This window comes from Centruroides vittatus, unplaced genomic scaffold (genome assembly GCF_030686945.1).
Source record: "Centruroides vittatus isolate TY-2023 unplaced genomic scaffold, ASM3068694v2 scaffold_1152, whole genome shotgun sequence".
Classification (NCBI taxonomy): domain Eukaryota; kingdom Metazoa; phylum Arthropoda; class Arachnida; order Scorpiones; family Buthidae; genus Centruroides; species Centruroides vittatus.
The window spans coordinates 2,413,712-2,430,194 of NW_027122670.1; the positions used below are offsets into that span (position 1 = coordinate 2,413,712).

Sequence of the window (16,483 nt, forward strand, 5' to 3'; positions counted from 1 at the left end):
ACTTATCCACTTTGCTCTTTTATAATTTTTAAATGAAAATTATTAATTAATCCATAATATTACTAATTCTGTAATCATTAACTTTTATATAATTATCATACTAAATTTATTAATATATATAATATAACTGTAATTTGATTTAATTAACATAAAATGGTTTATTCCCACATTTTAATTTCATATAGGCGATATTACAGCAACGTGCTGCACAAAATTCAACTATGTCTAATAGAAGAGCTGACATGATAAAAGATCATAATGTGGTAAATATTAAAATTAATTTTTGAAAATTAGAAGTAAAATAGTTTTTTTTATGATTAACATAGACATATTTCTAATCAATAAATGCATTTTAAAAGATAAATAATATATATATCATTAGAATTAATTTAAGAATTAAAATATTTACAGTAAAATAGATAAAAAAAAAAAAACATTTTTAAAGTATTATGATAAAAGTAAAGAAATAGTAGTTTTATTTTAAATTAGTCATTTATTGGGTGGCTATATTTAGTTAATAAAATAAGGGATATATCAAAATTATAAAATTTACATAATTTATTTGAAATTTGGTATATGTTGTCATTATATATTATATTTACTTCATGACACATTCAAATATTTTGTAATTTAAATAGTTTTTCGACTTTTAATTAAAAATTAAGTTTATTTCTAAGTATATTTTGCACAGATTTTGCTGAAATATTTAAAATTTTAAAATTTATTAATGTAAAAAATTTTTTATGAATTAATTACATACTCTATAGTTCTTTAAATTTGCATTTACTAACTGTATAAGTTCAAAAATATTTTTGAGTTTGTATTTCTGTCATCAGTTGAAAACTGTAATATTTAGAATCGATTCAATAGAATGAAAGTGCTTTAAGATTATAATTATCACTAATATTTAAGAAAATTTATATGATAAAATATTTTTAGATTATTATTGTTATTTTTACTTTTGAAAAAGTGACTATAATCTGTTTATAGTAACAAAGTAAAATTAGATTTAAAGTCTTAAATATTAAGAATTTTTAATTATTTTGGAATGTCATTTTATCTCAATGAAGATGTAGAATGTTATAGTTAGGGATTGCAATTCAGCAGTGTTTTCAATCCAGCTGGATTTTTGCTGGACTAAAATCATTCCAGCTGGATCCAGCGCGGATGTATTTTTGATGCAATAAAGTGTTATCTGTCTATCTATCTATCCAGCAATTTATGGTTTTTTTAAAGAAATAAAACATTTTAAAAAAAAATACTTAAGAAGCTTTTATTATTTAGACTGGTCACTATAAATCAGTAAAACTTCTTACACGTTTAGGTAGTAAACTTAACTTTGGTTCGGTTTAACACTTGAGATAGAGATAATTAACTTTAAATGTTTAGTTAGATTATAATTATAATGCAATCTTTAAGTTAAATAATAGCAAAGGTAATTCTATTAATTAATTTATATTAATATATTATATTATAATAATGTAAGGACGGATAATCAGTCTTACCAGTTTTCTTACATAGGCTCTACATATTAGTCTGTAGTTATTTGTAAGTATATAAAAACTATGTACTGGAAGTAGAATAAGTTAAATAAACTACACCTTTATCAATCCAGCAAAATTTAATAAAATAGTAACGTTTTCAATTGTTTTTAACGATCTTCCTCAGTTACAAAAAGATAGAACATTAAATATAGAACATAAAATGTGTTCGGAATAAATATAAAAATTAACGGAAAACGCCCAAGTGGACAAAATATAGATAAATAAACAAAATAAATAGCGAAAAGGAAAAAAAATATATAATATAACAATGAAACCAGCATTGTCCATTAATAACATTAATGTAAAAGAATCTTCACGCGGTAGACAATGAGTCCGCATCTCTATGGCTTATACAACCAGTTGCCATGTGCGCCTTGCAGATTTCCAATCTCTCAAGATGTTTGATCATTTGCCTATTCATCATCGTTTTTATAATTGCTGCTTGATCCCATTGGAAGTTAACATCCTTCTGTCTTGCATATGATGCTAGCACAGTGTTGTCAAGGTGTTTACTGATTGTATATTTGTGCTCCTTGAGCATTTGTTTTAAACTGCGCATCGTTGCACCCACATAAACAAGCTTGGAATTGAAACGTTGGTCGTGTAAAGGCACCGAATATATACCCATTGTTGAATTCTAATCCTTTTTCTTTTTAAAAGTTTGAAAACAGTGGGATTACGTTGTATACAATGCGAAAATTATTAGACCTGGCGGTACATCAATGTATCTTGTTTAAAAATGGGATGTAATTAAGCACTATTCTTTTTATATTTATTCCGAACACATTTTATGTTCTATAGCTAATGTTGTATTTTGTTGTAACTGAGGAAAATTGTTAAAAACGATTGAATACGTTATTATTTTATTAAGTTTTGCTGGATTGATTAAAGTATAGTTTGTTTATAAGTAATTTAATTATTAGTGTTAGTAAAGTAGTGAGTAAGTAATTAGTAGCAGTCTAGTAGTTAGCAAAGCAGCAACGCCGACGACATAGACTTTTTTGCCATTATTTAGAAAGTTAATTGAGTATTTACGGATCCGCAGCGCTGGATCTAGCACCTGGTGCTGGATCCAGTAGGCTGAAGGATGTGCTGTATCCAGCTGGATTGCTGGATGAGGGATCCAGCAATTGCAATCCCTAGTTATAGTGAAATGGATAACTTGAGAACAAATTTTAAAATTAATGCAACAGAAGAAAATAAGGATGAGAGAAGTAAAGCTGTTGAAGAAGGAGATATGAGCAGTTCTGTTGAATCATATGCTTTAAAAGATACACTTACAAATTTTGCTTAAACGTAAAGGTCTAGCTTGTGAACTTGACAGTCAGATTCTTCTTTACATGCTAGATCAGCAATGTCCAACCTGCAGCCCACTCAATGTTTTCGTGTGGCCCTTTTAAAACAGTAATTATCTTGTATAGATTTTTATTTCAATGAAACATCACATGTATAGTTATATACATTAATATGATGTATAACACCTTATCATGTACACGCAGAAATTAAAACAGTTATTAAATATTTTTTAACAAAGCTTTAAATGTATTACATATAATATAAATTGTATGTAGATACAGTACATACTGTATATATATATGTATTTAATCAGTATGTTTACAACAACAAATGTTTTTAAATTGGTGTTTTGGTATAAGGAAATATAATTTCCTTAAATTTGTTCTATATGTGTAATAAATGCCAAACAATAGATACATTCTTAACTTACAACAGCCTTTTTTGTTTCCAATAAACAATAAGAAATTTTATTATTTTCTTTAAATTCTTTGGAAATAAGCCTAACAAAATTTTAATGAGAGTTACACATTTACACATGTATATTGATTTAAAATTTCAAATCATTCTGTGTTTAGATTGTTAACATGTTTAATTATGTTTTACTGTGCAAGTTATTTGATTATAGTTAGCCACCAAGGAGCGCTTCATGTAACGGTTATGTTCTGTAGGTCATTTCAAAATCGGATGATCGTTAGTTACTGGTTTTCTTTTCTTTGACCTGGCAGCCATTTTTAATAAAGTTATTCTCTTTAGCTATCTCTACTAATTAAGTCGTGGAAAATGCTTTAAAAAATTTTGGAAATTGAGAGAAGAAATTTGAATTTTTATGAATGAAAATGACCAGAATGTTCCTAAATTATATGATGGACTTATTTGGATTTATGTTTCCTTAAAATATCACAATGAAATTAAATGAACTTAATAAGCAGCTTCAAGGTGAACACAAATTGATCACAGACTGTTATCAAAATATAGAAGCATTCATAGCAAAACTCAAACTTTATGAAAGTCAGTTAAAATCAAAAACTACAATTCATTGTCCAAAATTACATAAATTTAATAGTGACAAAAACATATTTTAAATATGCACAAGAAATTACTTATTTACTAAGAGAATGTCAAGAAAGATTTTCATACTTAAAAATTTATGAGAATATATTTAATATTTTCTTATGTACATTTGACATTGTTGTGGAACAAGCTTCAAGAAATATGCAGATAGATTTGATAGATCTTCAGCCATCTTCTGAATTGAAATATATATTTGATGCCAATAACAAAGTTCAGTTTTATACAAAATACGTCTGTAATGATAAATTCCCTAACCTAAAAAACATGATGAGCATTACAGCTGCAATGAGAATCACCTATCTTTGTGAATCTTTTTTCTCAAAATTGAAGATTGTTAAATGTGAAAGTTGTAATAGCTTGATCGATAAAAATTTAAAAAACTAACTATGTTGTACAACATCAAAAATACCTGTTAATATTAAAAAATTAAGTGAAAAATTGAAAAGCAAGTTTCACATTAAAATACATATAAAATACTGTATAATTGTATATGTTTTGTTGTAAATATGTGGGTCCACAGTGTATTTTTATTTTTGGTTTTGACCCAGTAAACAATTTTGGTTGGATAACACTGTACTAGATGATGATTAAAAACAATATAAAGTAACTGTATATATTAGTCCAGGATTAATTTAGTTATATTCAATAATGAAATTTAAGACAATACAAACAATGTTTGAGTTCTTTTTCCTATTTATATCCTTTATTACAATCCAGGAACCACAAACAGCAGCTGACTTGAAGTAAAACTTTTAAAAATAACAGACAAAATACTATCAAATGATTTACACACAATTAAAAATGATCTCAACATTGACCTGTTTTTGTAGGCTACGACGTCTACAAACATTAAAAATCCTTTACGACAGCATCCATATTCTATAAGTGCATTTAAGCTGAGAGCCCTCTTGTGGATTTTTGGGCAGTCCATAAATTATTTACATAATTGTACATATTAGCCCAGGATTAATCTAGTTATATTCAATAATGAAATTTAATGTCTGTTATTTTTAGAAGTTTTACTTCAAGTCGCCTGCTGTTTGTGGTTTCTGGATTGGAATAAAAAGATATAAATAGGAAAAAGAACTCAAACATTGTTTGTATTGTCTTAAATTTCATTATTGACAGCTGCAATGCATATTTAATGATTTCTAGTTGAAAAGCTGTAACAGCTAAATTTTTTACCATCAAATACAATTGCTAATATGCAATATTGACATCAAGGAAACTTTAAAGTGTGATACAAAAATCTTTCAAAAGAAACAAGTAATTAAATTTTTTAATTAATTGTTAATGTCTTTTTTTTTCATTTAAAGCAATTATCAATATAATTGCATTAAATGAAGAAAAAGTAATGGGAGTATTGCATGAGAGGACAAGTATCCATAATTCTGATTTACTCAGAAATTATTCTTCAGAGGTGTTCTTTAAATTGGAAAGTTTTTATCCAATTTTACATTTTGTGAAAAAATCCATAAAAGTACATGTTTAGTTCATTTTATTTGCTAGCTGTAATTAGGGTTTCTCATTTCCCGGTCTTTTGCTTGTCCCGGGATTTCCCGGGACAAAATTAATTATTTTTAAGGTATACAAAATGTCATGAAATCAAATGATTTAATTATTTTTCGTTTTTTAAAGTAATTTAATACATTCTGCATCCTCCAAAATCATATTAATAATGCTGTATAAGATATGTATTAAAAATTACCTTTGAGTTACGTAGAAATTTTCACAAATAGAAAAAATTTATTAAAGTTTGCTGGAAACTGCATACAACAACAACAACAAAATGCTTTGAATTGAGTTTTAAAAAAATGAACTCAGATCAAACTTCTAACTAAGAAGGCAATTTTCGTTTTTTAAATAAAATATAATACAAAATATTGTAAATTTTTATAAGATTTTAAAAAGCAAAGATGGTCAATACTCCGATTACTCAATCTAATTCTTATTTTAGTAATGAAAAGTCTTGCTACCGAGAATGCCTTTTCCGATTCAATTGATGTGATTGGAATCGTGTTTAATGCATTTAAGAGAAGATAAATATTGTGTTTTTCACCTGTATCCTGAAAGATTTCTAGTTTGTTTTCGAGATTGTAGTACTTCTTTTGTTCTCTAGTATTCTTGATTTGTCTACCTCGACTGCTTTAATTGAAACATCATAGCCCAATAATTCGGCAGTTCGTTTGTCTTTAATAATCAGGTTATGAAGGAAAACTTCATACTTGCAGACTTTGTTTGTATCCTGGCCCAATATGCACAACTTGGCGTTACGCAGTTATTGAAGCTACTGGGCATGGTTAAAAATTAAGACAACATAAGCACAATTATTACAGATATTACAGGTAAAGAATTTTGAGAGTCCTGCCACAAATAAGCAACGTATTGATTATTGACCATTTGTGAAGTGCCATAACGAGTAAAAATTTAAAAAAAAACTAATAAGTAGGTTTAAAATTAATAAATACAAATGTATTCTGACAGTTTATGAGTTAATGATACTTTCTATTTGCAAAATTTCCTCAACCTTAACATAAAATAAGAAAAAAGTGAATTTTTAAAAAATTTGCGGGATTTCCCGGGATAAGAAAAATTTCTCGGGATATTTCCCGGTTAAAAAAACGACTGGAATCCCGTTTGAGAAACCCTAGCTGGAATATCACAAAAGATTGCTTAGTTTTAGTTAAATTTAATTTGAATATGAATTATCTGAATTTCAGCAGAAAATTATTTTTTTATATGTACGTACATTTTTGTTTTATTTACATTTGAAACAATGTAGTTTTTAATTAACTATCGAACAATTTTATATACAGGCATCTCTCATATAACATGGTAAATATGTTCTGAAAAAGTTCCATGTTATCTGAATCCATGTTATACAAAACAAAGGACTAATACAAAACAGGGTTAGGTTCCAAAATTTAATAAAAGTATACTATTCTTTATTTGTTACTAAGAGAAATGTGTTTATTAAAGCAATCAATACTTTATTTCCACTCAATAATTAACTAACAGGCACAATTAAAAATACTGTTAATATTAATTTTAATTAAATGATTTTTTTTTGTCATCAGGATTACCAAAAACAGAAAAATTATTATTTTTATTGTCGTCTTCTGAGCTTTTTTGTTTGTTGATCTTGATCAGAAATAACAATAACATTGTCATTTTTAAAAAAATTTTTTATCATAAAAATCTTTTATGGATGACAAAATAAAAATATATTGTTAATCAAAAATTTGTTCTAGAGCAGTGTTTCCCAAACTTTTTTAGGCCACGCCCCACTTTAACATTTCTAAAATCATCATGTCCCCCCATATAATAATTTTAGTTAAAAATTTATTTTTGTTCTTTTTAGTAATATGAATGATAATTTTGAAAGCGATTTCTTACAACTGTTGTCAAAACAAAGAAACGAACTTTTAATAAATAAAAATAAGATATTTTTAAAACTTAATTTAATGTGATTTGTGGACTTGATGCTTTTTACACAGCGATTTTATACCTGGCTCAAGCTTAGTTAGCGTAAGTCTCAAATCTCCACGTTGTGTTATATCCAGACGATTTCTTTTTTTAGTCAACAAATCACTCACAGCTCTAAAGCCACATTCAGCTAGATATGAAGATGGAAACGGTAATAAGAGTTTTCTTGCACATTTTGTGGTATTGGGGTATTTTTCTTCTGTTTCATCGCAAAGCCATGCCATCGCACCTTTAATATTAAATAGAGTTATTACAGATTCGTCACTTTGCAACTCCGCGAGTTCTTCTTGATATTGCAGATTGGATATATCAGCTAAATCCACCAAACCTGGTTGCACCATCCATGTCGGAAAATTCATTTCTTTTAAATCAGCAAATCTCTCTTTAAAATCCGTAATTAAAATTTTTAAATGATTAACAATTTCAAGTATTGCAGAGTCAGAAACATTACACTTGTTGAGCCAATGAAACTGTTCAAAATTTCTGTTACTTAAGTGTTTCTGACTTAATTCTAGATTCTTAACAAAACCAAATATTTTTGCTTTGGCATCGACCAGTGTTTTGCTTGGTCCTTGTAGTTGCTTGTTCAATATATTTAGCTTCTCAAAAATATCGGCTAAGTAACTTACATATGCTTTGCCATTTGTTGTCAATAAGAACTTCATTTCAGGCTTATCAATTAAAAACTTTTTAAGCGAATCAAACAACTCAATAAATCGTTTTAAACAATTCCCTTTTGATAGCCACCTTACTTCAGTGTGTAGTAACAATCGTACATGGTCTTCATTTTGCTCCTCACAAAATAGCTTAAATAAGCGCTCGGTTTTAGCGCTGGCTTTTATCGAGTTAATGCATTTGATAACTGCATTTAGTGTTTCATGGAGGATAGGAGACATGTTTTTAGCCACCAAGTTTTCTTTATGAATAACGCAGTGAATAAGGGTCATTTCTGGATTATCAGCTTTCATCAATTGTAAACAACCATTTTTCTTGCCCATCATATTGGGGGCACCATCTGCAGCACACGAAATAACATTCTTCATGGGGATCTCATTGTCATCCAAGTAGCATTTGAATATGTTGTAAATGTCTCTCGATTTGGTAGTGCTTTCTAATTGTTTACAAAATAGCATTTCTTCTGCAAACTGTCCACGTTCAATATATCTAACATAAGTGATAAGAACGGCCTCACTGTCTCTTAGAGTTGACTCGTCCATCTGCACAGAAAAATTTCTGGTTTTTAGTTTCAAAACAAGTTGTTTTTCAATGTCATCGCCCATCTCGTCGATCCTTCGGCTGACAGTATTGTTACTAAGAGGCATTGCTACTACATCCTCGTCATCTTTTTCTAAAATGGTTTTCATAAAAGCAGAAATAGAGGGCTTTATTAGATTCTCCCCTATTGTGTGGCTCTTCCCTGATTTAGCAATTAACAAAGAGATTTGGTAACTAGCCTCTTGGATACGACTATTTGTTACATTTCTAGACGTGAATATTGAAGTAATTGTCGTCCTTTTCTCGAACTTTTCCTTCAATGTTTTGAAGAAACTTAAATCTGAATTAATATAGTCCTTGTGTTTGGCCTTCAAATGTGCTTCAAGCCGACCCAATTTCATAGATTCGTTTGTCAAACATTGCTGGCATATTAAGCAAAACGGCATCCTCTCATCATTAACTGCTGGTATGAATCCATATTTCAGATATTCCTCTGAATATTGACGAACTTTCTTTTTTGTTGTTCCACTCATTTTTTATGGGCTAAAAAAATAAAATTTTGTAAAAATAATTCAATGTGACAGAGTAAACGTAAATTAAGAAAAAATTGTTTTTGTGTAGATATACATTTTGCCGCAAGTAATACTAGGGATAAACGCAAGCCCTGAAGATTACAGAAGATTAGATTGCGGGAATTAAATTCTTATGGACTCCTTTATCAAAGACACTCCTATTAGAGATATTCAAACTAACAAAAATAGCACAGTTTATTAGTTTATAAATATTATCAATAGTTTTAAACTTTAAAAACTTATATAAAAAGTTAAATGTTTAAAAAATAAACAAAAATTATTCAATACATAAAAATTATATTTATACAACATGTATCAATAAATTCATTTAATCATATAAATGACAGACAATTAAAAATATTACGACATATAGGTGTTAAAAATATAAGAGTTAAATTCTTAGAAAAATTTTGCAAAAACGTTGTTACTTAGCGACTTTAAGAGATACAAGATTTCTGCGACAAGAGTGTATCTCTTGTCGCAGAAAGGGAAAAGCTATTGCAAAGGGAAAAGCTGAAAAGTTACAGTACTTGTGGACTCTAATAACATAGTTTAAGTTTTGATACCATCTTAAAAATTATTATAAATAATTAAAGTCCTCTATTTAAAAAATTGCTTTTTCATATTATTTGTCACCTAAAGCGTTGCGTTAAAAAAGCTCATAGCGAAGGGGGTAAATTATGTCATGTCAATTCTCAAATTGCCCCCCTCCAACCAGCAAATTGCCCCCCTGTGGGGCGTACGCCCCACTTTGGGAAACACTGATCTAGAAAATAAAGGTGTGTTTGTTCAATCGAGCACTGAGCAATTTTTTTTAGAATTTGTGTTCAAATATTAAAATATTTCAGTTGGGAACAGTTTGAGTGCCAAGATACTGCTGTAATTTGTTCGTCATTTTTATGAATGATTACTTACCTGCGGTGAAAAAAAGTTTAATAACATTTACCTAAAAATATTTAAATAAACTTTACTAAATACAAAGATTAATCTATAAAAACAAAACATAGTGTCAGTCTTAAGAGCTAAAGTCTGAAAGTAATCACAATGACACCTGGTTGATAGGAAAATTAGTGCAATTTTTTTTCTTCCTTGTCCTAGCAGTTTTCATTAAAGTAAACCTGACAAAAAGCACAAAATAATTTGAGAATTTCAATATTTTAAAATCCATCAGCAAATTTAAGATAACATGCATGCTTACTTAAATAAAAAAAAAATATCAAATAATGAAGTTTATACTTAAAAATCTCACAATTTTTTATGAAGGATTTCCAAAACTGTTTTAGAGCAAACTGGAAGTTGTGTTGTACAGGGGATGACCCCAATTTTCAAACTGTATGTTAGAGCAAAACTGTATTATAGAAGTATAATGCCAATCTAGGTGTTTTCTCTGTTTCATTATAGAAGTATCATTTTGTACAAGGGATACCTGTATTTAAAAAGTTTAGATTTGTATTTTATCAATAAATAATTTACTGGTGATTGTTTTTTGTTCATATATTACAATATGAATCTATGAGCAGTTAGTTTTTGGCTATTGTGTAGTCAGAGTAATCATACAAAAGTGGGTAGATACTGGTTTGTTATGATAATGGTGTGCATTTCGGATAGGATGTCTGTCCCACTTCAGCTGTATTTGTTACAATTTGGTGGGTTTACAGGCATTTAAAAGGTATATTCTATTATGTTGCTAATGTGTGGATGACTTCATTTTCAGGATTTTTCACAGATGTTATATTATGTTTTCTATACAAATAGCAACCAGAGATTATAATTGTTGCTTAATGAAATTAATTGTGAAGTAAATAAAGTTTTTGCAGTCAGCTTGTACAAATAATGTTTTCTACTACAGAAGCAATGCTACTAATTCTGAAAATGAAGTCATCTATGCATGAGCAACAAAATAGAATGTCTCTTTTAAATACCTGTAAACCCATCAAATTGTAACAAATACAGCTGAAGAGGGACAGACAATCTGTCCGAAATGCATACCATCATCATAATAAACCTGTGTCTACTCACTTCTGTGATTACTCCAACAACATCAATAGTATGTGATAAGTCCTCCATAGCACCAAATAATTTATTATTTATTGTATTTTGAATATTTTTGAAAAATAGGCTCCTGTATCTGTTCAGCATGATCCTCAGTCTTTTGATTTGAGAATGGTTGCAGCTTTGAGACAGTCTTCTAGATCTCAACCTACTAGTACACATGTAGATGGAGTGCCTGTCCTTGGACCACAATTACTGAGATCAGCTCAAGATGGAAATTGCTTAAATTCTCCATCTATACAAGAAGTATGTCATTTTTAAAAATTATTTTTTAAATTTTATTATTTGATTTTTATATTGACAGAATTTATACTATTGATTTAGGGTTCTACTTCAGCCCATCATCACATATCCACTGATATATATAATCAGATACAACAACAATCAGTAACTTCTGTAAGTTATACAATATTTTTCAAGTAACGTAAGAATTGTTTAAATGTGTGTGTTATGAAATGTCAGTCACTGTTTTAAATATATTTGTTTTATTAATAAAATTGAAGACAAAGTCTGCCCAAAAGGGACCATTTATTTCTTGTGTTCCAGACTATACACATTCATGGCAACAGATTTTTCTTTATAGGCTACATGCTGCCAGAAGTTAAAAAACCCCTTTAAAAAACACAAATACATCCAATTAAAATTATAAAATTTCTAAAAAAAGGAACTGGTGACATACAGACGTTTTGCTTTTCAGTTCCTATTTTAGAAATTTTATAATTTTAATTGGATATATTTATGTTTTTTAAAGGGCTTTTTTAACTTCTGGTGGCATGTAGCCTATAAAGAAAGGTCTGTCGCCATGAATGTTTATAGTTTGGAACACAAGAAATAAATGGTGGTCTCTTTTGGGCAGACTTTGTCTTCAATTTTATTAATAATAATCTCCATTGGACGAAAAAATTTATATTTGTTTTATAATAAAAAATATTAAGTCATGTTCTGCATGCTTTAAAATATAAGTGTGGTTCGAATAAAAATAAAAAAACCATATTAAAAATTTTGATTGTGCACAAAATCAAAACTACTACTGTCAATCTTCAATGAAATTCATCTGACATTTAACACCTTGAATAGGTCACTAATTCCTGAATTTTACAGGAGAAAATATTTCTTGCTGATATGTGAGACATTTATACACACTATGTATATAACATCCTAAAATGATGTGTTTTAAAAAAACAAATGCTCTAAAAAGATCCAAAAATATGATGATTACTTGATGTTAAAATAGCATATAATATAGGAGTAAATACAAGGTTAAATTTATTTTTTATTTACTCCAAGAAAGCATTAAATGTTGTTTTAGTTTAGTTTGGCATTTTTGTTGTACAGTATTTCTCCTTGCTGCTATATTGGGCAAATATGGAAGATGGAATAATACCAAATTTTATATTCCAAATAAGGCCAATGGTATGGCTGATTGTATGAGATCTTGCATTGTCATGCTGCAGGCAGGCACTAAAAACAACAAACTATGATATTTCATTAGAATTTTGAAATTCTGGGTTTTCTAGGGCAGTAGTAGGCTGGTGCCATAACTACCTATGCCATCTGTCAGAGATGTTACACTGAAGATTGGCAGCAGCAATTTTTAGCTATGTAGGTAACCAAAATTTGTATTATATTTTTTTAAATTTTAATTTGGAAAACCTCTTGTATATTGATACATATCTATTTAACAAATTATTCTAAATTCTGATACACAGTTGGTAATTTCTTTTCAGACAAATATCAGTTAAATACCATATATATATATAGAAATATAAACATCCATTAACCTGATTTTTGTTTAAGATCAAACTCTGCTGGATTATATATTGGGCTATTTTATGGCTATTGGAAACACATCTTCACAATAAACAAGAGTTGCAGGTTTGAGTCCTGCTCCAGGCTAATTATTTTCTTCCAGAACTTTCTAAATTAAAAAAAAAAATTAAATAATTTTATCTATAATTATTAAATTGATCAAGAGATGGTGGAATAACTTCCTACCCTAGGCAAAATTACTTAATATTTAATTCTTAAATAGTAGTCATTATATAGCTCAATATGTAATCCAGAAGATCATTTGTTTTTAATATATATGTTGAAATTAAAATACCAATATTTGAAAATACTGTATTCAAATTCAAGTTTTAATAACTCAAAAATTTATATAATTTAATTAGCCATGTATCAGTCTTGTTCAAAAGAAACTTTTTATTTATATTGAAACAATGTGTAATTTATTAAAAAACTTGGTTTAATATTTTTATAATATATATATTGACAGGTATATAATTATCATTTTATGAATATAAAATGTTTATCATCATACATTATTATTATTTGTTGGGTTAAGTGAGATATACTCGGTTAACACCAGTGGCTGTGTACTATGCCGGACCAAAGTCAAGGCATAGTAACCAAAACAGAAATTAAAGAAATGTATCAGTGTGTGTGTCTGTATTCAGAAATTTTCTCACAATATGACATGTATTCAATATAGTGGCCTTCTGTAGTGTGATGTATGTGTTTCTATTCAATTGTAACGTGCCCAGACTTTTGTGTAGTGTGTGTGGTATGACACCTGTAGAGGAGAGAACAACAGGTACAATAAGCACCCTATCCATCCTCCACAGATGCCTTACTTCCTGGGCGAGTTCTGTGTACTTGCTAATTTTTTCAGTGCATGCGTTTTGTATATTGTGAGTGTTTGGAATGGATATGTCTATAATGTATGTGATTTTATTGTGTTTGTCAATGAGTGTGATGTCTGGTCTGTTGTGGTAAATTGTTTTATCTGTGATTATGGCTCTGTAGTAGTACATTTTGTGCGTGTTGTTTTCCAATACTGTCTGTGGAATGTATTTGTAATATGGTTCGTGGATGTCTACTAATTTGTGTTTCCTTGCAAGCTCTTGGTGTATTATATTTGCTACTTGATTATGTCTGTGTAAATAATCTGTCTGTGCCAAGAGCTTGCAACCAGAGGTGATGTGTTGTATAGTTTCTGGCATGATGTGACATTTTCTGCATGTGTCATTTGTGAGTGTTGCATCTTTGAGTATGTGTTTTCTGTAGTTTTTAGTATTTATGACCTGATCCTATATGGCAATCATGAATCCTTCTGTCTCTCCAAAGAGGCATCCCTGAGCTAACCAGCTGTTTGACGCAGTTTTGTCGACAAAATCATGGGCCAGATCATAAGGATGCCTGCCATGGAGTGCCTTTTGAGCCCACGATTGCTTAATGGTGTCTATGCTTTTTATATGTTGTGTTGTGTCCATATGATGTGAGTGTAAGTTTAATGGTGTGTTATTCGAGTCTGCTAGAGTTACTGCTTTATGTAATTGTGATATTTCTTGTTTTTCATAGAAAAACTCTCGCAGTGACTGTATTTGTTTGTAGTGAAGGTTAACTATGTCAATCAGGCCACGTCCGCCATCTTTACGTGGAAGGGTTAATCTTTCTGTGGCGGATTTAGGATGATGTTGTTTATGCTTAGTAAGTGTTGTTCTTGTTTTCCTTTGGAGTTGCTCAAGATCAGTGTGAGTCCAATGTATAACTCCAAAAGAATATGTGAGTACTGGGATGACATATGTGTTTATTGCTTTAACTGTGTGTTTTGCATTTAACTGTGTTCTGAGAATAGCATTTAACCTACTTTGGTATTCTTTAATTAATCTTTGCTTTATTTGTGCATGTTCTGTTAGTTTGGCCTGTTGGAATCCTAAATACTTGTAGAACTCGCCCTCTTCCATGGATTCAATAACGTCTCCATTTCCAAGTGCAAAATCTTCTTTCTTCAGGATTCCTTTTTCTATGTGAAGTGTTTTGCATTTATCTAGGCCAAATTCCATTTGTATGTCCTTGGTGTATGAATGTGTGATTTGTAGGAGTTGATGAAGTTGTTTTTGTGTGGATGCATAAAGTTTTATGTCATCCATGTACATGAGATGTGACAGTGTATACTGTGTTGTTTTTTCATGCCTGATATTGTAGCCATATTGTGTGTTGTTTAACATGTTGGATAATGGATTCAAGGCTAGGCAGAACCAGAGAGGACTCAAGGAATCTCCTTGAAAAATTCCTCGCCTAATAAAGATTTGGTTTGTTTGTATGGAAGTGTTATAACCCTGAGATGTAGTGTTGTTCTCCAGTGCTGCATAGTGTTTTGGAAGAATGTAATGAGTGATGGATGTATTTTGTACATGTGTAGAATATGTAGCAGCCAACTGTGTGGAACACTGTCGAATGCTTTTCTGTAGTCTATATATGCCATGTGTATGTTTCTGTGTTGTTTGTGTGCTTGCCGTAGAATGACTGAATCTATGAGTAACTGTTCTTTGCATCCCTTGTGATTTCTACGGCAACCTTTTTGTTGTTCCGTTAGAATGTCGTGTTCTTCAACATGTTTGTATATTTTGTTTGCAATACAGGATGTCAATAATTTGTAGAGTGTTGGAAGACATGTAATTGGTCTGTATTGTGTGGGGTCTGTGGTATTGTTGTTTTTAGGTTTCATGTAGGTGATGCCCTGGGTAAGAAAATTTGGCATGTCTTGTGGATTGATGATGATGTGTGTTAGGTGTTTAGCTAGTTCCTGGTGCAGTGATGTAAACTTTTTGTACCAGAAATTGTGAATGTTGTCTACACCAGGTGTCTTCCAGTTGTGTGTTCTGTTAACAGTGTATTGGAAATCATGTATGCTTATTTCAACACAGGGCATAGTTGGTATGTTGTGTAAGTTTTTGTTCTCCTCCTCAATCCAGCCTGCTTCAGCATTGTGCGTGACAGCACTGGACCAAAGAGAAGACCAATATGTTGTGAGTTGTTCTTCTGTTGGTGTGCCACTGTGCTGTGTATCAGTGTTTGCTTTGTTATTAATTTGTCTGTAAAAGAGTTTTTCATTGTTTGTAAATAATTTATTTTGTTGTTTTCGTAGTGTACATGTTTTGTATCGTTTGAGTCTACGTGCTTTGGCAGCAAGTTTTTGTTTTAGTGTATCAATGTATTCTGTAATGTGTGTGTTGTGATGTTCATGTTTTGTGTGTGTTTTTATTTTCTTGAAAATGTTTTTGAGCTGTTTCCTTAATTTGGGTGTTATGTTGTTTTTAGTGTATTGTGTCAGCCTGCCTAATTGCTGTCTAATGTCATTTATTTGTGTTTCTATTCTTCTCTGCCAGGCAGGCTTGTGATAGAATTGTGTTTTCTGTGTATTTGTCTGTGATTGTACTTTCAGTCCATGTTGTGTCACTACTG

General features: G+C 29.8%; 1 protein-coding gene across 1 annotated transcript in view; it reads left to right on the forward strand.

Moving 5' to 3' along the window:
- Positions 1–16,483, forward strand: part of LOC136986598 (nonsense-mediated mRNA decay factor SMG7-like) — a 129,684-nt gene that overhangs the window by 45,450 nt on the left and 67,751 nt on the right. The window contains exons 17-19 of the mRNA XM_067284182.1: positions 186–263; positions 11,303–11,482; positions 11,561–11,632. Coding sequence (XP_067140283.1) covers positions 186–263; positions 11,303–11,482; positions 11,561–11,632 — 330 coding nt within the window. The remainder of the gene's footprint in view (positions 1–185; positions 264–11,302; positions 11,483–11,560; positions 11,633–16,483) is intronic.